Genomic DNA, 23,836 nt, shown 5'->3' with positions numbered 1-23,836 from the left:
TTCAGCTCGAAATGCTTAGCAACAGTCGCAAGACACCTCGGGTTTTGAACTCTGCGTTAGTTTAATCAGATTACGCAAATCGCCGCAAACTGCGTGATTTCATGTTCTTGCCGTATCATTACTCAGGGTATACTTTTGCTCAACCCTAGATCACATAATTTCCGTGCGACGTTGATTCATAAAAAAGAAAATATGTCGATCGTAGTAGTAGTTATCTCTCGTTTCTCGCTGCCCACGTAATTCATTCATCAGATGTGTACAAGTTGCCGAAGCGCAAAGTTGCTTTAGCTTCATTTGATTCCTCAATTGATACAATTTCCGCGCAGAGGGGAACATTTGCCTGCATATCGATATTTTCAGGAAATATGAATGTTCAATGGCTTGAGTGGGATCTGGTCGAAATGCACCAGCTAGTATACTTATTCAACTTTGCTGTGGATAAAGTATCGCTTAAACTATGGGTACGATTAGTTGTACGTACATTTGCCGCTTTTGACCTTGTATGTCAAGTTTCTCCAAGTCAGGTCGATGCTCTCAAAGTTCCTGAATCCATGATGCCGCCCATTGCCGTTCACCTCGACCTTTGTCGCAAAGTCTATTCCCACTGCAGGATGATACAAAAAAAAAAAACGGTAATTGTTCACAGCCCCTAAATATAGCCAAGAAAAGTGACCCAACATAAGAATTGAATTGTTAGGGCAACGATTTGGCAAATGCAGCAACCTATTCGCACTATGCGTACGATGTGGGATGTGGGTCGAGGTCACTAGAGCGTTGCTTGTAGGAAGACAATCGCGGAACAAAGGAGACTCGCTGTACGAGGATATAACACCAAAGGTCAAAGCGAAGAATACAAAGGGCATGCGCGGTACTTAACGCTGCTAGCACCACGGTGTTGTACTATAAGCATGCTACTAAAACTTCAGAGTAATATGATAAGTAAGCACCTAAAAAAATTTGAAGTCGTTAAAATGCGAAAAAAAGTAAACATATTTTTAGCGCGAAGAGAAAATGAAAGAGGGCTCCCATGATTCTTGCCTTTGGTCGGGTGAGGAGTGCACTAGTAGGTGTGAGGTTACGAATCCGTACGAGAGTTGGAGATTCATTAGCTAAGGGTGCATGGCTTCACTAAATATTTTGGCACTGACTAATATCATTCGATAGCGCTCACTTGCGGTGTGGGCCAATGCTTGCGTTGTACGTCCTTGCTTTGTCATTTAACTCTTCGCGCTCTTTTTTTAATATTTTATATGACGCGGCACCAGTTAGCGGCGCTTGAATATACCCCTGTGCATTCTGTGCAGTTATTTTTAGGGATTTTACCAAAAAGTATTGTGCGCATTGGAAAGAGCGCATCCCAGACATTCATTTCAGCTCAAGTTTTTCAGTGTAATAAATCCAAATAAATGGCAAAGCTCAGTTCAGGAAGCAAAACTTTCATAGAAAATGTTGTCAAACATCTTCGGATGGTAAGCGCCTTAACCTGTAAAAATAAACGCTAAAGAAATAAAGAAATCTTCAGGTATATAAATAAGCTATGGTCAGCCAAATATGAGCAGAATCATGCGCAAGAAAGTAAGTTGCAAATCAGTTGCCAGATTTTAAAATTTTTCCGCCTCCTTCTGATATAGCAGTACGCCTACAGAATATGTTCCTTCTTTCGACGGCTATGGTAGCTTTATAATGAGCGATCTTACAGAAGGCACTATCAACCCATAATATATGTCCCATTAATTTTGCGTTGACTCGGTTGAGCAACTGTGTTCGCATTCTTCGATTTATTTATATTTTTATTAACGGCAAAAGCATAGTTATATAATATTGCAGTCACAAGATAGCGGCAGTAAAAAGAAAACATGAACATTGCAAACATTGGCAGACAGAATTTTAATTTTTTAAGCATAAAACAGACCTGCTGGGATTTTCGCAGCTTTTAAGCTGCAGACCGTTCATTGCTAGGTTAACTTAAGATTCAGTGAACATAACTACAGCGGAATAAATTACGTGGGTTGCGGATGCTTTTTTTCTGTCACTCCACTGAGAATGCTTGTTTACTCACAAATACACGTACTCGGCAGTGGTCGGTGCATGCACCGACCACTACTGCTGAAGAAGCTGACGTTGAGAGATTTTATGCGGACCTACAATGTCTTTTAGATCGCACCTTATCATCAGACGTCGTTTTTCTCATAGGAGACTGGAATGCTAAGGTCGGCAGTGAAGAAACATCCGGAATTATAGGAAGTTCGGTCTTGGCGAGCCAAATGAAGCTGGGCAGAGGCTAGTAGAGTTTTGTCAACAAAACAACCTTACCATAGCGAATACTCATTTTCAACAGCACAAGAGGCGCCTGTACACGTGGACTTCACCGGACGGTCTGTACAGGAATCAGATCGATTATATTCTTTGCCGGCAGAGATGGAGAAGCGCTATACAAGCAGTAAAAACAAGGCCTGGGGCCGGTTGTGGCACCGATAATCAGCTTCTTGCTGCCAAAATTAAGCTTCGATTGAGGAAAACGCAGAAAACTAGAAGAGCTTTCAGGTATGATCTGAATCAAATTCCATTAGAATATGCTGTGGAAGTGAGGAATCGATTTCAAGAATTAGATCTAGAGGACAGAGAGCCCGAAGAGATGTGGACTGATGTTCGTGATATAATACAAGAAGTTGGTACTAAGGTAGTTCCAAAACAAAAGAAATTCAAGAAAGCAAACTGGTTATCCGAAGAGGTTTTGTAAATAGCTGAGGAAAGGAGGATGGAAAACGTTATGGGGGAAAGAGAAAGATACAAGGTTCTCAATGCGCATTTTCAGAAAATAGCAAGGAGAAATAAGAATGCCTTCCTGAACATACAGTGCCAAGCAGTTTAAGACAACAGCCAACTGAGGAACGCAAGAGCTCTGTATAAGACAATCAAAGATATCAAAGGAAGCTTCTGTGCTAAGCTGGGCGTGATAAAGGACAAACGAGGCAGGGACCTTACTGAAGCCTCAGAGATAAAGGAGAGGTGGCAGGAATACACAGAAGAACTGTACAAAAAGGACCCGGATGTGCAAACCCAACATAAGATGGTTGTGATTACTGATCTCGAGCCGGGCATCCTGAAGAGTGAAGTTGAATGGGCCTTAGCCAGCCTTGCTAAGAACAAAGCTAGCGGAATGGATGGCATTCCAGCTGAGTAATTGCTTCAAAACCTCAACCATGACGCTGTTACGTTCTGTATACATTATGTCAGCAAATTTGAACAAGCCTGCAGTGGCCACAGGATGGCAGAAGGTCAGTTTACATCCCCATTCCAAAGAAAGGCAATGCCAAAGATTGCTCCAACTACCGCACGATCGCGCTTATTTCGCATGCTAGCAAGGTGATGTTGAAAATTCTCCAAGGAAGGCTGCAGCAGTTTGTGGATCGGGAGCTTCCGAACGTGCAAGCTGGGCTTCAGCTGGGTTTCAGCTGGAGTGAAGATTGCTGGAAAACGTATCAACAACCTTAGATATGCGGATGATACCACTTTAATGGCAGAAAGTGAAGTGCAACTCATGAGACTTCTGACGCTCGTAAAAGAATAGTGAGAAGTTTGGTCTTAAACTGAACATTAAAAAGACAAAGATCATGGCGTCTTGCCCTATCAAGAAGCTGTGACAGATTCTCTGTTCTTGGGTTCCAAGATTACCTCGGAAGGAGACTGCAGCCATGAAATTAGGAGACGCCTGCTTCTGGGAAAGAGAGCAATGGTTAGCCTTGACCGCCTAGTAAAGAGCAGAGACATTCGTCTGCCAACCAAGATCCGTATAACTCGTGATATGGTCTTTCCAGTTGTGATGTATGGATGCGAGAGTTGGACTATGAAAAAGGCTGACCGCCGAAGATTTGACGCATTTGAATTGTGGTGCTGGCGAAGACTCTTGAGAGTTCCTTGGACTGCCAGAAAATCAAATCAGTCAATATTGTCGACCATAAACCCTGACTGCTCCTTGGAGGGTCAAATTCTAAAGTTAAAGCTCAGCTACTTTAGTCATCTGATGAGAAGAGAGGAGTCGCTGGAGAAAGATTTGATGTTGGGAAAGGTTGAGGGTCGCCGGAGAAGGGGTAGGCAGCGAACGCGATGGTTAGATGGCATCCTCGAGGCACTGCAGATGAAGTTATGTGATGTTAGGAAGATAGTGAGAGACCGGAAAGCGTGGCGTGACATGATCCATAGGGTCACGAAGAGTCGGACACGACTGAACGACTGAACTGAACTTAACACGTACTCGGCAGCGGTTGCGCTGCTTGTGACGGTTCACTCTTCCCCAAGCTTGGCGCACCCAAATCCTTGACTGTCGGGGCTATCTGTGACGCACACGTCGCAAGGACCTCACGATCCTTTTTTAAGGTTAAAGCCTTTAATGACTGATGCTGATTGGCCGGGCGGGGTGACGTCATAGAGCTCTCGACCAATCACAGAGCACCACCACACTATGCGCGAATGCGTGCCTTATATGGCCATAAGGCAATCAATGAGCAATTACTAATTAATGTCTAATTAACGAATTGGTAAATAATTACTAATTGGTAACTAATTATGTAATGCATTAATTAACTAATGATTAAGTCTTATATGATTAAGGCAATAAGTAATTGTCTACTTAATGACTAATCAATTATTAGTGCCGAATCAATTAATTAATCACTAATTAGTGTTAGTTGCGTAGCAGAATGCGGCACCAAGGCTTTCGCCTTCCACTACTTTAGTCGCTAAAGTCGCTCACACTTTTTGATCCGTACTCAAGCGTTACCGACGCAACTCATTTGCGATAGTGGTTTTCTGCTTGGCGGGTAGAAGAGCAGACATTTTCTGAATGTATGTTTCGTTTTCTTTCGCTCCATTCGGCGCAATTGCCTACATTTCTCGCCACGTAAACACGGTCTGGGGCGCTGCGTTTTTCGAAGAACATCGATAGACGCATAGGCTGAATTTTCGAGATGGCCGTGAAACATCGGCCGGCTCCGACGATGGTGTTCAATGATAAACGTACCAACATGTGGTCTGGAAGATATGCGCGCCGCTTGGTACGCTTAATTATTTTTCAATATCAACGTTCACATTCGGTTTCAATATGCAAAGCGCGCTAGCCTGCGTCAGTCTGACGTGGTCAACGGGATTTATCCAGCATTAGCATGCATAAAACACGGCGCTATACTTCCCAGTCACTTTGGAATTAACATTGCCGCAGAATTATTAAGCGTGAAACGCATTTAACACGCTGAAGGACCGGTTTGAGAGTTGCCGTTACTACTTCTCCACTCTTACGATCATCTATCTTTCTCTTTTTTTTTTATGCTACCGCTGCCTATTCGGAAGCAACCTGCCTACAAAGTTGTCCTTGATAATCAGCAGCAGCACGTACTGCAAATAAAAATATAACAAAAATATATGAGTCACGCCGTTACGGAGGCATACAGTGCGTAACAAAGTCCCCGAAAAAAAAAAAAAAGACAAGTGAAAAACGTTCCTTGGTAACCAATGGTGTGAAGGTAAGTAGCCTTTCTCAGCACGTGGCAGGAGCACAAGCCGCATTCATATACTGTCTGAAAAAAGTCACTGCTTTGTTCCGCCACATGCTCAAAAACAAAAAGTGAACGACCCAGTCTTGGCGCCAAGGTCTTATATCCAAGCACAATTACTTGCGCGTGAGTGTGAGAATGTTTCCCTCGGAGCAATTATCGTCGCTGTAAAGGAGCCGGTTATCCTCTTCATGAGTCTCAGAGTAAACAAATGCGTTCTACGCAATCCTAAATAATCACTCAAATGTGTGACTCAGGTCCAACAGAATTCTCAGCATGCCACTTTGAGGATAATTTGCCCAGCATATTAAAACGACCACCACCGCCACCCACACCCGTCCACCAAAACAGGTTGTCTTTCAAGTCACTGATAGAGTGGACCGGTGGACTGCTCACAAACGAGAGTGTTTGCGCATGCGCCATCGGTAAACGAAAGCAAGAGTTATAAGCGTTAAGGGGAACGTAACTAAGCAACACAACGTAACTAAGCGCCTTGCTAAGCAACTCGGGGGATGAACTGCAAATAATGAATGGTGACGTAGACAGGAAAAGTAGAAAGGTAGGCCTGAAAATCAATATGCAGAAGACTAAGGTAATGTTCAACAGCCTCGGGAAGGAACTGCAGTTTACATTAGGTAGCGAAGTACTGGAAGTAGAAGGCGAATATGTCTACTTAGGACAGGTAGTAACCGCAGATCCGGACCATGAAAAGGAAATAAGAAGAATAAGATTGGGATGGAGCGCATTTGGCAAGCACTCACAGATTATGACGAGGAGCTTACCGGTATCGCTAAAGAGGAAAGTATATAACAGTTGCATCTTACCTGAGCTCACCTATGGGGCTGAAACGTGGAGGCTAACCAAGATAGTTCTACTTAAGTTGAGGAAAACCCAGACGGCTATGGAACGAAAAATGGTAGGGGTAACATTAAGAGATAGGAAGCGTGCAGAATGGGTCAGAGAAATAACTCAGGTTACCGACATTCTAGTAGAAATTAAGAAGAAGAAATGGGCATGGGCAGGACATGTAGTGCGAAGAGAGGATAACTTACGGTAACAAACTGGATTCCAATGGAAGGAAAGCGTAGCAGGGGGCGGCAGAAAGTTTGGTGGGCGGATGAGGTTAAGAAGTTCGCTGGGGTCAAGTGGATGCAGCTAGCACAGAACCGGGTTAAGTGGAGAAATATGGGAGAGGCCTTCGCCCTGCAGTGGGTATAGTCAGGCTGATGATGATGATGAACTGCAGCTGGACGCCGTGTAAATGATGTTAATTATGATTGCTAAGCACTCCTTTTACCGATTATCGCGCCAAACTCAGGCTTAACATTTGTCAACAGGTCGTTGTAAGGCTAATGTCCCCTGCTTAATAAACCACCAGCAAAGCCACCAGGCACAGCCACCATCCCATGCCCACCCAAAAGTACTTGGATTTCAGGTCGCTGACAGACTTGTATTGCGAAAGCAATATTACTCTAGGTTTCGAGCCTTCAGCGTAGCGCGGCGGTAGCCACGTCTTACCCACGTGACGCTGTGACGTCACACCCCCCGTGACACAAAAGCGAGAGATGAGCTCCCAACTCAAGCGGTCGGCGTGGCGCGGTCGGAGGCGCGGCTCAGTTGACATCAACTTGGGTCTCTCGTTTCACATGGGACGGTTATGCCAGAATCAGCCTGCTAGGATCCTGACATTAACGTTTGCCCTATAGGCCACTAAGGCACGTTCATACGGCTTGGTTAAAGCGGGGCTTTATATGTGGGCTGAGGAAGAAGAAAAAGAGAAGAACGCTCGGTCACCCGCAGCTAATGCTTTCGCTCAATATTTAGTTCGGCAGCGTTGAACCCTTGTAATTTTTATTCTTTGACTGCTCACTAACAAGCGTTTTTGTGCGAATGCAAACGATAAGCGAAAGCGAGGGTTAAAAATTAGCTGGGTTTAGCTTTAGTTAAACCCGGTAGGTTGTGTAAGAAAAGCCGACTTTTCTTTCTGTTCTTTCATCTTCTTCTTCTTCTATTTCTGCGGCGTGGCGTGGCTACCGACCGGGTTTACCCCGGCGGTCGCTCTAAAGGTCAAACGTGGCTACCGGCCGGGTTTACACGACGGTCTGAAACCTGGCGTAGTATTGCTTACGCAATATAAACATTAGGGGGAATAGAACTATTCCCCGAGGTCGTGTAATCGATGATAATTGAGGGTTCGAAACAGTTCGAGGTGCACGCATGCACCGCCGCAGACTACAAAAATGGTCCTACACGCAGTGTATGTGTGTGTGTGTGTGGGGGGGGGGGGGGGGGGGGATATAATTCGTCTCTCCCAGTGTAGTAGGTGAGAAGGGCTTGGCTTGGAGACGGCGTGAAAGGCCTCCCATTAAGTCCCGATCTAAGTCCGCCCATGTCTACGCTCGAGAGTAGAAGTTAGCAAGAAGTTCGCTGCGCGAAACGCCTATCTACTGTCACGGCGTCTCATAGATGGGGTGTACCTGCCATAAAGTCTCGCGGAGCCACAGCCGCTTATAACTGTTGAACATCACTTTCAGTCTCCTTCATATGAACTTAAAGACCTTTGCCTATAGACTCCGAAACACGGGCTGATGCCATCTCCACTTCATCTACCCGTGTTTCTTTCTCTTTTTACGAAGCGGTTGAAGCGTCCGCCGAGAATTGAGTTTTTCATACACTGTCCGATCTTCCTCTCAAAGGCAGGTCTTGTCGGTGTGATACAAACGAGTAAGAGGTAAACTGAAACAGAAAGAAAATTAATTAGCGAAGGTTGGTGGACGTGTGTGCGAACGTTGTCTTCGTTCTCGCCGTGGCGTGTTACACCACAGACTAAAAACAAAAAAAGTATAAACGATGCATCAAGGAGGAATAGAAAACTAGCCGTCAGCCGAATGAATCCATGTTGGATAGGCAGCGCCAACAAGTCTCAAGCCATTGTTCAGGTAGAAAAAAATCTCTGAAACTGCTCGAGAATTCATGATGGCAAAGTTTTGTTATTGGCGCAGTCATATCGCGGCAAGTATCCTCATTATCATCGTCCCATTCACACTTGGTATTTATTGTGCAAGTGTTAGTGACCGAATTCCCCCGTATATGGAGCAATGACACCAAAGAGGTGTTGTAACCTTGACCAGCGCGTGCAGTTGGCCGAAAATTAATTGCGCCCATAGCTGCTTCTCATAGCACTCGGAGCGATGGAATGAATGTGCCTGTTATTATCCAGTAGAACCTTGGCATCGTGATCTTTGCCTGACCCCAGTCTTCATAATTCGAAATCATGGACAGTTGCGGGTGCGTATTTCTTTTATTCGTTCTAGTAAGCAAGACACCGAAAGTAGGACCTGCACATGGTTTGCGCAAAAGCCTATTGAGGCCAATAAGTCCACGCCTCGAGTAGCGGTGCTAAAAATTATTTCACAATCATCAGTGGCAGTTTCTGAATTTTCCGATTGGAGATTCCATAGCGAAACAAAGAATCTGCCAATGCCTGTCTAAAACACCTGCCTTGCAAACACGCGAACATTTCACATCTGTATTTGAGCACTCTCGCTGATTCGCGTACAAAGCGCGCTTCGCAATACCCCGACACTTCAATCAATTATGGCCCAGGGTAGACACAAACCGAAGTTCGGCTTGCATGTTCCTTTGTTTTGCGCAATTCCATATAGTGGCTTATTTTCGCGTAGCAACCAAGGCCAATCGCTGATTAGTTTTTAACATTCCGTTCAAAATTGTCGTGTAGGGATGAAGAGAACGCGTTGTTGATGGGAATTAAATTTTTGACTGAATTGCGCACTTCTCGTACGCAACACAAACGCAGAAACAACTTGGCCGCTTTAAGAGAGAAAGAAAGCTACTGGAACAGCATTGCTAAGAGCGAAACGTTTGATGAAGACTAAAATTTATTACGTGAATTTTAACGTCTCTTTAACAGTAATATATCATGAAGTTTTCCATATCATCTGTTATCTGCTTTAGAGATTTTATTGATTTTTATTTATTTATTTTTTTAGCGGCACCTGTATTAATTTTGCTGCAAAAATGGGCTGTGAGTACGATTGAAAAACCTGCAGCCCTGAACGTAAAACAAGAATTTCTAAGTTGGCTGCTAACTACAGCACTACAATCGTGCAATTTTGTAAAGGGACCACAGTCCTAAAATGATTTAGCGCAATGAACTAGAATTTACTGCAGTATAAGAAAATAAAATTCTGTGCGTTTTTCTAACTTTCGGAATCTTTTTCTCTTTTTTTCTTCTCATCCCTTTCTTTCATTTTGACAGTAATTAAGCTGCTATATGCAGGAATAGCATTAGACGAAAGTAAAAACAAGGCAATAGATCTTAATGAAACCATGCAACGCTCTCAAGGATATTTGACGCCTTTTGTAAGCATGCACATCGGCTGTCATACTACACAAAGTGGCACTCACAAAAGTTGAAACTTTTTCTTTATTAGCGTGAGGGACAGAATTTAAAAGGAAGGAAAAACTCCTATACATTAGGGGGCTTGGCTTATCCTGACTTTATACAGCACATAAGCAGCATATTTTTAGACTCAGCGCAGTACCGCACCAACATTAATTCTCGAAATTTGCCTAAAATTATTACACCTCAAAAGAAACCGCCAGATATAGCGGATGAAGGAAACGAAAAGGAAGTTTACCACACCCAATAAACCAGCCTGAACTCATGTATTGCTTCAGGGTGTGAAACATTCTTTTTAATCAATGTCATCAAATGGCATTAAGGTTATAAGACCCTAACATAACATTCTTGCCTAAAATTTTTACACCCCAAAGGAACCGCTAGAAATAGCGGATGAAGGAGACGATAAGGAAGATTACCACACTCAATAAACCAACCTGAACTCATGTATTGCTTCAGGGTGTGAAACACTCTTTTTGTCACATAATTTTGTCACATCAAATGACATTAAGGCAATAAGACCCTAACATAATGTTCTTGAGCTGAAAAGCGAATTGTCGCTTATTTGAAGCTTCCTCCGCTTGAAAGGGTCCTCCAAACCAAATCAGAATGAAACACTGATACATATGTGCAGTTGGTCATCCAGCGAACATCAACTGATCGTATGCGTAGCTAGCAGGAGATGTAGATATTTAAAGGATAGCTATGGACCTTGTGCAACCAACAATAAGGAAGCTATTATAATAGGGAAATGAACTACTCTTAATCTAATTTCTTCAGAAAGCAGTCAGCGAAGCCGATCTTATTGTATTTGTTATTTATTATTCGATATTTTAACGCTCTTAAGGTGGCCAGGCCTCTTGTGCCTTTGTGTTCCCGCGCAGCCTCATCTTTCATGGCTTCGAACCACGTGCGGGCTGAGAGCTTCACGGGAATCAAAACTCATGCAAAATATGTGTTGGAGGGGACAAGCGTCACAAACCTTCGCAATTATATAGGCGATCAAACGCTTCGAGTTGAGCTCAAGCGGAGCAGCAGCCACAGGGTGAGACACTTCACAGCTTTCTGCTCATTGTCGAAAACAAGCCGTATAACATTACGCACGGGGAGACCAAGTGAAATACGGGAATACGATATATCGTGTTTCTAACATGTATTACATTGACCAAAAGCTACGAACATTAAGGCGAGTACGGGATGCGCCAAGGAAACGAGAAACACGTGATATGTGTACGGCGTATGCCTAGTTTTTCACGAGAATTTAGTAATCCCTTGGGATCCGCTTTATTTTGTTTTACTGGTTTCAAGTAATAACCCCCACCCAAAGCTCGAAACATTGCATATCTGCATTGTATATTCCACCATGTCTGTTGCGTTGAAAGGTGCGTAGGCATCCCAATTCCTGAAAATGTTTAAGCGTAAGCTTTATTCTCCGGGCTACAACTCCCGAGTTTGCCGAGTGTCAGCAAAATGCCTTGAGCTCTTCACGAGGCCCCATTTCGTCTTGTTTTCCTTAAGCATCTGGGTAGGGATAAAGATATTTTCACCACGAGGCTCAACTCGTTGTCTTCCCGATAACTATTAAGTTCGCCAGGTGTCGGCGAATGACCTCTAAGTCCTCGCAAGGTCAAGCTATAGTCGTTGTGGCAGTGATTTAGCTAGTTCGCATGTAGTGCTTTCGCATTAAAAATCATCATAGTCGAGTGGATTTGAACCTGTCGAGTTCGAACATGGATGCTCGGGTGCATTGGCCAATCATCTTGACAACTCTGCGAATGCGACAAGTGCTCGATATCGTTATAACGAGATTTAAATAGAGCTTATTCCCATTTTCCTTTCATTTTTTGTTCCCAGGGGCCACTTATTGTTTCACAATATATCTGACAACTTTTCTATAAAGCGAAGTGCGCCTCCCTGCGTCAAGGGGCTTCAGGAAGAACGGATCTTTATATTTATTTCTTTCCTCTATAAAATTTATCGTCAAATTTTCTGCGTTGTTTGCACACAAGATGGTTACGTTGTAATATGCCCTCAACGTAACAGAAAAATTTAATCTAATGTGGACAAGACTTAAGTGCAAAGTACAAAACTGGACACTGACACGTTCCCCCGCCGCTTACTGTATTAGTACGTCATCGCCTACGTTCGGCTTCTTGATTAGTCGAAGGTCTGTTAGATCTCGCAATACCGTATCACGGTAAGATCAGAGAACAAAAAAATACTAAACGCGCTCGCGTGTACACAGCAAAGGTTACCGCAACGATACTTCGTGGAAAGCGGCCTTAGGCATTCCCCACAGGAAGCGCATACTGTCGTCATGTGCAGGTCCGCACAGAAGTTTTCAGAACACGAAATTTACAACAGAGCTTAAGTACTTGGAAATGTAAACATGTGCAGTCGCTAAATGAAAGGTGTCTTTTTAACTTCCCCGCACGACCTGCACAGTGCATCCCTCCGTGCCTGGCGGCCCCCTTCATGCGGGCGGGAAATTTAGTTTTTTCTTGATTTCAGTGTTTCAAAAACTTTTTCTGACCCCAGCACGAGAAGCGGACTTTGAGTAGCCCAGCTCGGGGATTCATGTCCGTTTCTAGAGAACGAACCGGTTTCACTATGTACTGATGATCTCTGATGTGCCTTAAACTGACAGCCACTCAACAGGCTAGAAGAAGTAGAAACACTGCACACATTTTTGAAAACATTGACGAAACAAGATCGTTCTATACTTTTGAGATTCTTTTTACGTTGTCATTGTTGAGGCACTAATAAACAGGGTGGCAACGTCAGCGCACCAGTACAGTGGCAGCAGGAAGTACGTTCAGCAAGAGTCGTCATCTCTGTAATAAATAAGTTCCACTGTAATCTCGATATCGAAGTGCTTTACCAAGCGGGAAAATTATCCAAGAAACCACGCAAGAAGTATTTCGGCAGGATTTCTCGTGTCCTCCTGACCTTACAAATCTGAAACCTCTTTCTCTCGTGGCGTTCCTGGGCGGACACCCTAAACTAGCTTTTCTTGGTGGCCATTGATAACCCTCCTTGCCTTTTCACTAACTTTAGTGCCAGCAGGAAAGGAATGGGGTCGGCACGAATCTGCACGAGTGAATAAATGACAGCAAAATGAAATATAATATAGTTCAGAATGGGTGGGGATCACTCCCAAGTGCCCTCTCTGTCCCCAGTGCAGCATATATCAAGCAACTCACGTCTGCCGCTATCGAAGATCTTGCTCGGCACGTCCAACGCCGGGTTGTCAAAGCACTTTGGTGTTGAATCGTTTTCCAGCCGCGAAACGTTGAGAAGCACAGCTCCGCGATCCATGTTCGCTTCCAGTGAAGGAGCTATGACCGCTACCGCAGCCGCGCTGTAAGGTTTAGAAACGCCAGCCGCAAGTCTACGTCAGAGGCTCATCTACACACCACGCAACTCCAGTACTGGCACGCTGTCGCTGCTTCTGCAGGTCGAATAACTGCTGCAAGCGATGTCTTGGTTTTCGCTCTTCGCAAAAAAAAAAAAAAAAAAAAAAAAGGATTTAAAACAAAGAGCTGTAGAGGCAAGTCTCCGCTTGACAGTCCACTGTTTCTTGGCATTAAGAGCGATGAGAAAGCTGCCAGTTGTTGTCCATGCTGTGCAGAATCTACCTGCACTTAACGCATAGCAACTTGACTGCTCGAGCACTGTCTGGAGTGACAGGGGTTTCCGCGCGCACCAGGGACCCTGATTCGCCAGCTCGTTCGAACTACCTCGCCTTCTTTGAGGCTACTTCGGACGGCGCCTGGTAAGCTTTCCGCTCGCGGCTGAGGGAAGTGACTAACCACGAAACGAATGCCTGGCTTTTACGACAGCGCGGCCTCCCTCGCTTTCGGTTAACGCAAAACACGCGCAGAAAGGGAGAGGGAGATAACCTCCAACGCAAAGGAGAGAAACGACCTGTCTGGCCAGCGAGACAAGAAAGTAGAAAGCGGGCTCCACTCCCTGCACCAACGCGGCGGCGCAACCCGGTTGCAGCGAAAGGAAACGACGCGCGCAGTCCTCGACAAAAGACCGCTGTAAACCCACGCCCTCAGCTCGGGTTTCCTTTATTTTTGGTGTCTATTTTCCTTCTTTCTGACGCAGGTCATACCGCCGCAAAACAACAACCATGGCGGAGGCGGGGAGGAAGAGAAGAGGGAAGACCCTCCGGCATTAATAGCGTTTTTCTTGCGCAGGGCAACAGCTACAGAGGCGCATTGGTAGTGGGGCGAATGGGACGCAGTCCTGACAGAAACAAAAAGAGAAAAAGAAGGAGAGAGAAAGTTCACGGTCACCAGTCACATGGAGCTGCACGAGCAGTTAAGTGGAAAGGGAGAAAGCAACAGGCGTCACATACGTGATGTACGACCTCGACCGGGCCACGCGCATTCGCCACTACTAACGGTCGCGGACTCAGCTTCCTAACGGCTAATTTTGAGGTGACGCGTAAGCTTGTTTCACACGCATCAGCCCTCTTGCTCGTTTAATGTATCAGGCATATGTTGAGAGGGAGGGGGAAGCGATGCTTTTGTCAGATAAGGGTTGCGCGGGAATTGCAAATCCATCGGTTTACCACACCGTGGTTCACAAAAACGTGATCACCACTCAAGAATGTACCATTTAAAGCTGTGTGTTTAAGGAACCGATTGTTTTGAGATGCGCATTCAAAATTCGCAGTTCACTCGCTTTTAAATGCAAATGCTGTCCATCTGCACAGTGCAGTTGTCATCGCAGAGAATGTAATGTTGCACAACTCTATTGCTGGCGCCTCTTAGGGTATAAGGGCGACAGAAATAACTTTCTGAGAAAGAATCATCTGGAAGTTACCCAAGACATTTAAACACTGGATATGTAGACTATCTTGATTAGTCCTTCTTAGTGTCGCCATTCACTCCACGTGTTAATGAGTGTGCCGAAGAATAAGTCAAAACACAGCTTAAATACAGCTGAGTTCTGAATTTAAATGCTCTCAAAGTACCGATTCCGAAAGCTGCTTTAGGAGCTTCCTCACGTAGCTGAAAAACCGTTCCAAGGATATACGACTGGCTGACGTCGTTGTAAGCATGTCTGTGACAATTTCAAGCAGAGTTAGAGACCAATCTACACTCCTTCTAAGTTTCTCTCACATCCACACTTCTTTTGTCACTATGCCTAATAGCAAATATTCGTAATAGTTTAAAAAATTATCCGTTGAAGAGAAGTAGAAGGCTCGGATTCGGTGTAATTGCAGTGCGTCATTCCTTTAAGGCTCCATGCTACCTTTGTGCCTTTTGCATTTCTTTTTTCCGGACTTATCGCCCAAATAAAGTAAGGCAAGCTGTCCGGCTGCTAGATTGTCCTTCGTATTGGTCAGCAGCGCACAATACGCGAGTCGTGTTTCGAGTTCCGCCATTTTGTATTACGCGTTATTTGTCAATATGCTACTATGATATAGCGAGAACGTTCATATTCTACCAGCGAAGATATTACAATAAAATTTGGGTAACTATGTCTCCCGCTCTGCATTACTAAAAGGTGATGAATGCACTGTTGCAGTCCAATTTTTACGCCTACCCAGGTGTTCACGCTAACTTTGCTCAGCATTGGTGATAACTACGCAGTTTTTAAGATAACCTTAAACAATATCCTAAATGCTGCTGAGCCTTATAGTAGTGACAGTTGCGATCAATTTCCAAGAAATCAGCTAACGAGGCTCAAAATAATAAGCGAGGAGCCGTTTCTCAGTCGATCGGTGGCTAATGCGCATGCATGTTCTGCAGCGTCGCACTATTCAAAGATACCCTGCCAAAATATTTCCGAGAGCACAGCGAAATCTACACTGCATAAATGCGAAAGCCTGAGCTTTTCTAGTTGCACACGGTGCATCACGTTTGCTCTCATTATCATTATCAACTAAATGCACTGTTATTGTCATTGCTAATGCCATCATTGTCATTATCAGTAATTGCGGCATCATTGTCATCGCTACTATCATCCTCACCATAGACAAGGGGAATCATGATGTGTGTTTCACGATCCCGGGCGTGGCGCAAATGTTCGTTGAAAACGCTGGATGTAATGCGACATTTATTTGGTCATCCAATTTTGAACCGATTCGACGTGATAACCTATTCAGACCTGTTTGTGCAGGGGGGCTCGGCTTAGTGCATCTGTATGTAAGGCAGTTAGTTGCCCGCTTCTTCTTTTTTCGTGATTGTTCACATCCAATTATTAGAGAATTCCTACAAGTTGAATTCATCAGTTTGCTTCCTGACTTAGCGGTTTCTTCAGATTTTACTGACCGCCCACAGTTACTAGGATTTACACAGGAAGTTTATGCTTCGGTAAGGTTTTTGACAGCGCGATTCTCGAAGGAGTACTTGTATTCTGTTTCGCGCAAGGCACTATACAAGGAATTGATAGCAATGCGTTTTCCGCCACCCCTGTATCGTTCTTTATACTTTGGTCTTAAGGGTCATGATGTGTTAGATAGGGTGCGCAGAATGCAGATTTCTCCTTGCACGAAAACATTTTTCCTTAAATTACACACCCAAGCTCTACCTGTTAACACATGGCTCCATAGGAAAAATATTTTTGTATCTTCTGTAAACTGCCGTCTGTGTGATGTGCCTGAAACAGTTAAGCACTGTTTCATTAATTGCAAAGCTGCAATTCTTTTTTGGGATGTGCTGCAAAGAACTCTAAAGAAAGACTTTGTTCTAAATTCGTACAGTTTGCAGTATCTTTCTGTTACACAATCTGATTACGAACCATATGACATGTTTTTTTTTTCTTATTGGACTTCATAGCTTGTGGAAGACACGCATGTTGGATCGCAACGCTGAACCTGTTATTCCACCTAGACTCCATTTTAGCAGAATGATGCTGCAACTGAAGGACATTTATGATGAAAATGATTTTCAACCTGATTGGTTTCCGCCGGTGACACGGTGCTTATCTTTGCCTGCCTTTTAGTTGTGTTTTCTGTTCTGCATCTCAGCAACGGCTGAGAGCATTGTAAATAGTCTGTGTACATAACCCTTTCTGCACATAACCACGTGTAATAAATACTGTCAGAAAAAAAAATCCCGGGCATGGAGCAGTCGTTTAAAGCCTTCGGCTGGGGATCCGAGGGATGGTGGTTCGATTCCCGTCGAACAAGGATTTATTTATTTTTAACTATAATCCTCACGGTACACAAGGAAAATTATGATGTGCGTTTCACGATCCCAAGTGTATGCCTCCGTTCAGAGAGCAGTGTGCTATGGTGCGGGGATCGACCTCCAGGATCGACCTCCTGCCCGATTACCTTTACTCGATCCATATATATGTTTCCCAGAATTTTGATGTGTGAGCAAAGTGAGATCTCGATGCTAGTGCGACTGTGTATGACAGGTGGGATGCGACCTGATGAAATTGAGCTTGACGTACTTCCCTGCAATACAGGAAAACAGGAAAACAAAATCCCGGTTGTGGCGTAGTTGGTTAAAATGCTCGGCTAGGTATGCCTGTCTATCATTCGAGATACTATGTTTACGCCACTAATGACGCTTTGAAAAGGATTAAAATGATGCCTTTTCGACCCTCTGTCAAATCATTCTTTTTTTCAACGCTTCCGGTCAAACCTTGGCTCCAGGATAAAGGGATTTTTGTTTCTTGGACTGTTAACTGTCTTCGTTGTCGGAAGCCAGAAACAGCCGATCATATTTTTCTAGGATGTTGAGATGCCGTTTTTTACTGGTGCTTCCTAAAGCCCACTCTAAAGAAAGAACTGCCCGTAACGCCACATGGTATCCGTTTCATGCCCGTGGATAACAATAGGAGCGTGCCATACGACATGTTTATGGCCTTGAGTTTGCATGCATTGTGGAAAACGCGTATGGCTGTGCACCACGCTGATGTTTAAATTCGATCTGTAATAGGTAACTTTATTGAGAGAGTCATATATCATATCGTCATATCGTTCGAGTAGTTTTCAAGGCTCAAAAAGGGCACCCGTCATGGTGCTCTGTGTTAGACGAGTTTGTTACTCTCAAGCGATTTTTGTAGTGCAACAACTGCCAAACAGAGTTTTTTTTTTTAGAATGTCTGTTTATGCTTTTCTTTGCGGCTGTGGAATTGAGTCGGCAATAAAAAAAAATGCCTTAATATTGACAGCAAGGCCAGCTACGTATACGGGCGAGCCGACTCGTCACTCATGTAGAGGGAATCCAACTGAACCCTGAACTGTCTGCAAAGGATGTCAAATTTTTGTATCACGGTAACTGTATACACAGATGTTTTACCGGCATCAGCGTCACTGGATCCCAATCCTTCCACAGTGTTATCATTTCCAACCCGATATTTAAAGCACATTGGGAGATTACATGGCTGGTGAAACAGGAAAGCAACCTTAGAATAGCCAGCAAGCACCTACGGCTGAACACAACGATCTCTTTCTCTTTGCGTTTTCCCAGTAAAGGTTGCGAAACCGAATCACTCTATGCCGCAAAATATGTTTTGAAGAATTTTCTTCAGTTTCATCCACGGGGCTTCCATGATACAAATGGCCATTAGGAATATGAAATGGGTGCATCCTGAGATTATTAGGCATTTTGCGGTACTCGAGTAGCTGTAGCATCCTATATTCCCTATTGGCATCCTAAAGTTCGCTAGATAAATGGGAAAAACGTTTTAGTGTGAGTAAACGTAGAACATTCCAGAATGTATTTCGTTCGGCGTTGATATGATAATGCAATTTCAGAGGAAGAGCATGCAGATTATTCACTGCGAATGAATTATATATTCTTTCTTTTTTATTTAAGAATGTGTTCTGTATACAGTGAAAAGTCCCTTAAAGTTTTCCTTAGTTTTTATTTACCTACGGCTTTTGATATCCCTATAATTAACTGATAAATTATCGTTCATTAGTGGAAGAATGTGTTTGTAAATGCGATGATATCGTCAATAAGAATAACGACGGCCTATTTGGGTTCCTTAGGACCAACGCGAATTAGAGGCACCAGAACACTGGTTTTGGTATCGGGTCAGACATAGTCATGTGCAGTCTTCATCGGCCGCATTATTTGACCATCAGACGTAAATGCGAAGCCCGGCTTTAACAAGCTTTATGAACGTGCCGGCATTTGTCAGGGGTAGCGTGCCTAAAACGAACTAAGGGTCTAGGTGAGTTAAATTCCCGTCACAAAGCTAGTGGCCATGTTGACACCACCTACCGATTCGGCCATGACCGGTGTTCATAGTCTCATGATGCCACGCAAATCGCTTAACAATCGGTCCTCGGTCATGTCAGTTGCCAGTTATCACCTACCAGTCATTCTCGTCAGGAGGATGTGGAAACACGCCAAGCAAATATCTACAAAATTCGTGAGAGAGTCTTATAGTGATAATTCACTACAACATGAGAGAGAACTGTGGCACGAAAATGCAATTGAATGTTAATTTCTAGACATTTATTGACCGTGTTATCTGAACCGCTGCCTGAACTTCAGCGAGATGTCGGACCATCGTGTTTTTTTTCGTATTGACGATAGTGGCGGAGCTGCCACTTAGCTGTATGGTAGACAGACCATGACACTTTTTAGTGGCACTTATGACTCATTTAGATAGTCCTCGCATTTAACGGAGGCGCGCATTTCACAGAACAGCAACTCTAAATGGACCGTGACAGGGAATAGCACTGCGCTGGCAGATGTATGGCGCTGTTGTAAAGTCGATGTCGATTGCATATACCAACTTTTCGCTCAAGGTTCAAAGGTAATCAAGTCGAGATTTATTGGACATCCCATTTAAATTTGAGTAAACGGCAGAATATTATACAATATAGGGATTAACAAATCTATGGCAGTAGTAGAACCTTTTGAGGCATACCAAAACCTGCGCTAGCACTAAGTAGTAAATACTTGCATAGAAAAACAATTATAGCATAGCAGTATACTACGAGCGTCATGACAAAAGATCCGCGCTGTGCATTGATCACTATTGGGCAAAAACATGAATTCATAAACAACTTCATATTGAAAAAATATGAGCTCACCCAGAATTTCCGGGTATGAATCGCGTTAAAGGCATTCTTTGGAGAAGGCTATCACAGAGGCCCTATTCCACAGCAGTGGTTTCCAGGGCGTGTAGCCGAATGGCATTTTTTCGGCGTCAGACCGCCCGCCTAAATTTGCTGATTGCTGCATTCCCCCTCGCTTCAGCCTTTATTTTATTTATTTTTCGACCGACGGCGTATAACACATTCTGAGAAACATTTCTGTCTACGTCACTGGCGGGTGCCCACATCGTTTATGGTGACATAATGCCTCCAGCTGCAATCCTTTTGAAAAGCTACTTGCCGGACTATCGCGATACACAGTATTACGTTACTACAGCCCCGCTTTTATCGAGGATTTCTGCGCTTAGAAAATCTTTCTGTTATTTTTGTTTCATTTGGTTCATAGGCGTAACTTGCTTCTCATAGCGAGTAAGGCTATGAGGAATGCGGATGTGGGCTTCGGAAATTTCTACCACTTGCGGGTGCTCTCAATCACGGACAAGCGTCGCTCAAGCACGGTTGCATTGCTTTTCGCTTGCACCGAATTACGGCCGTCGCTGCCGGGGCTACCATTTTTTTGCTAATTGAAGCTTTTAATGAGCCTTTTTAGTCTTTGTTTTATTTTTAAGATTATGCACTTGCATTCTAGTTCATTTTTCCTCATTCTTGTATTCCTTTAGAACTTTTTAACCATATCTTTGTTTTGAGTATTGTCCTTCAAGTGCCGAACATACTGCTGCTAAGATAGAGTGTATACTGCGCACTGCACAACTCAATAGAAACTTGTTATAATGATCGAACTTATGCTTGCAGCCTTTGTGTCATTAAGGATGCACGATACCGGAAAATAACCTGTTAGGCTAAAAGTGCTTTGCATGGCCCCATACAACTAGCAATCCCCATCCAGAGCAAAGAGTTTAAATATAGAAGGACTACTGTACCTAATTAGCATTTCAAGTTACTGGGAAAAAAAAACAATAAAAAACGCTCTCGAAGCTTTTGGCGACCGAAAACATCTGAGAGAACGTCGAAATGAAAATTGTTTGCTGTTTATCGGTTCATCTACGGACGAGCCATGGTATTTTCCTCCAGTACATTGACGACAGTGCAGCTCGGCTTCGACGCATCTATGCTTAAACACAGCAGTGCTTATCTCCCCTCGTTCAGCTTATATTTGGCTACCTTTTTATGAACAGTATATAACAAAAAATATCGAAGATTTGCATATGACGTCCTGCTGCTTCGTAAAAATCTTTTTCGCGAACCATGGCCAATTACTTCTTTAGGTTCTTCTCGGAGCACTCGATGCTCTCCTTTCCGTGTGCGTGCGTTTCTTCTTTCAGCGCATTTTGTGGTCCTTGTCCATTTGGGCTCTGAGAAGCATGTACACCGTCTTTAATTTGCAGCACACTCAGAAGTTCTTATCATGTGATAGTTGCAGCGACCACACGAAAAACCGAAGATCGTTTCATTACACCTGCACCGCTCAAGATGCAAGGTGAAGTCACTTTCAATTGCACTTTATTAATGTTGCGAGCATGCGCTGTAAATTGGCAGAAAAAATGTAACCATCGAATCGCCTACCTTCAGAGGGTTTACCTGCACTCGAGTGTCCGTTATTGCACTCAAACTTTGATCATTTTTCTTTAAAGGAAAAAAACGCAACTTCATTGGCATCCAAGTTTGAGCCAGGTTTATAAGAAATGGCCGTTCCTTGCCATCCGCACAAGATAATTCCTTCGCGTCGCTTTCAGGGCTCATTTTGTAGAGGACAAAGCGTGTTAGGTGCATTTGTTCCTTTATGCTAATTATTACTTGACGTCTGAGGTGGTGTTTTCTGCGGTGTTAGCTTGAGTACGTTTCCGAGGAATGTCTCAGGTACTATAAAAATAAACTGAGCTTTTTCAAATGCGTAAAACAGACAATAAGGTCAATGGTACTAGCTGAAATAAGAAGGCTGTCCGCTATCACCAACGCGCGCTGCGCAGATCTAATTTTAGATCAAAACCATCAGCTTCAACCGGGCACCTCTTTAAAAATACTTTAGCGCCCACTATTCTTTTTCAAATGACCACTGAATGATTACAAATCACGAGGATAGTTACAATAACAAAACTCTATTCTCCAATGGCAAACAAAAAGCTCCCACCAGTGATTTAATCTCTAACACAGAAGGGGCAGTCTGCAAATTGAAATAACGATCTAAGATTCTGAGAATAGCTTCTTACGTACACATGAGATAACATAGAAAGACGTCCACATCGGTGATGCTCACGTTACCAACTGGCGACTTTCTCTGATGCGAAAAAAAAAGGACACTTTCCAGAACTAAATAAACAGAGGGAAACTTAAATATTATTCGACTTGCCAAAAAGCTTTAAGAAGCTGAAGAGAACTTGAAGACGACAAAAGATTCGAGGGTTTAACCAACTAGCACGCACGCAAGTTTTATAGGTTTCAAGGACTATACCAACTAAAGTCTTCTGCCTGCCGCCCGAAGCACACACCATAAATCTTAATATCAGGATATTTTCACTTGTGGATTCAATAGAACTGTAGTGGTCCATGGCATGCTGCATGGACATGCTGACAGTGGCGGCCTGCTAGTCTTACCAACTTCAAATCCTAACTCAAATAATAGTTCCCGCTTTCATTGAGATTATTTCTGACGGACAAAGTTTAGTTAGAGGAACTAAACATTCAAAACGACAGAGTTTAATAAACATTAAACGAAGCCGAGTCTTGCCCTGTATGACAAAACTGACGGACTCGTCTTTCAAGATTAATTTTAAAACAATTTTGGTGCTTAATCAGTACTTCACTTTGATAAGCTCACTTCGGAAGTGTATGCCAGCAGTTTAATGTTTTTATATCATCTATTCAAGGAACCACATAAGGCAGATTCTCTGTGAAAAAAAAAAACCTTTATGCAGTCTTATCGTTACATCACTTGTGAACGCCCGGATAACAAGAACGATCACCCAGGTAACAAGGCCAGAAACGGGGATGCCAGCGTCGGTACAAGCGATTTTATAAAGACATTTTCTGCACGGGACGACGCAAATCGGGGAGGGTACATATGAGGGAAGGAAGAAAAAGCATTGGGGACACTTATGCTCGCCTTTAAGGGTATGAGGCGATTGCGCAGGCTACCACCCTACCATAAAACCATGTTTTAACCTAGCCGTATGAACGTGCCTGCGTGGCCTAGGAGTAACGTGGATCTATCATCATCATCATCAGCCTGACTATACCCACTGCAGGGCGAAGGTCTCTCCCATATTTCTCCAATTAACACGGTTCTGTGCTAGTTGCATCCACTTGACCCCTGCGAACTTCTTAATCTCATCCGCCCACCTAACTTTCTGCCGCCCCCTGCTGCGCTTTCCTTCTCTTGGAATCCAGTTTGTTACCCTCAGCGACCATTGGTTACCCTCTCTTCGCACTACATGTACTGCCCATGTCCATTTCTTCTATTAATTTCCACTAGAATGTCGGTAACTTGAGTTATTTCTCTGACCCACTGTGCACGCTTCCTATATCTTAATGTTACCCATACAATCTTTCGTTCCATAGCCCTCTGGGTTGTCCTCAACTTAAGTAGAACTCTCTTGGTTAGCCTCCACGTTTCAGCCCTGGCGTTTATGTCCTGGCAAGCTGATTTTGTTATCTCCCTCCCATGTGAAAGGAGAGGCCCGAGTTGGCAGCTTGTACAAAACGTAACCTCAGGTAACCCTACGTCCAGTCATTGCACGGACAGGCCACTGACATGCCAGTTACCATGCTTGGTGAATAGGGTATTTAACGCTACCATCTTAAAATGATGAGCTCAGGCGC

The 23,836-nt window shown here is 43.8% G+C and overlaps 1 protein-coding gene and 1 pseudogene across 1 annotated transcript in view; one reads left to right on the top strand and one right to left on the bottom strand.

The window, feature by feature from the left end:
* The window catches only part of LOC146185802 (ATP-binding cassette sub-family G member 1-like), a 33,663-nt gene extending 19,871 nt beyond the window's left edge, over positions 1 to 13,792 (bottom strand). The window contains exons 1-2 of the mRNA XM_084605584.1: positions 13,176 to 13,792; positions 482 to 604 (exon numbers count right to left, since the gene is read on the bottom strand). Coding sequence (XP_084461710.1) covers positions 482 to 604; positions 13,176 to 13,290 — 238 coding nt within the window. The 5' untranslated portion in view covers positions 13,291 to 13,792. The remainder of the gene's footprint in view (positions 1 to 481; positions 605 to 13,175) is intronic.
* A 2,221-nt stretch (positions 13,793 to 16,013) lies between these two features.
* On the top strand, positions 16,014 to 16,935 carry LOC146185801 (uncharacterized; annotated as a pseudogene).
* The last annotated feature ends 6,901 nt before the right edge of the window (positions 16,936 to 23,836 follow it).

Source organism: Amblyomma maculatum, chromosome 6 (assembly GCF_055883805.1).
Source record: "Amblyomma maculatum isolate TAMU_Amacu chromosome 6, ASM5588380v1, whole genome shotgun sequence".
NCBI lineage: Eukaryota > Metazoa > Arthropoda > Arachnida > Ixodida > Ixodidae > Amblyomma > Amblyomma maculatum.
Note: the sequence above shows the minus strand (reverse complement) of the source record. Positions and strands in the feature narration are given on the sequence as shown.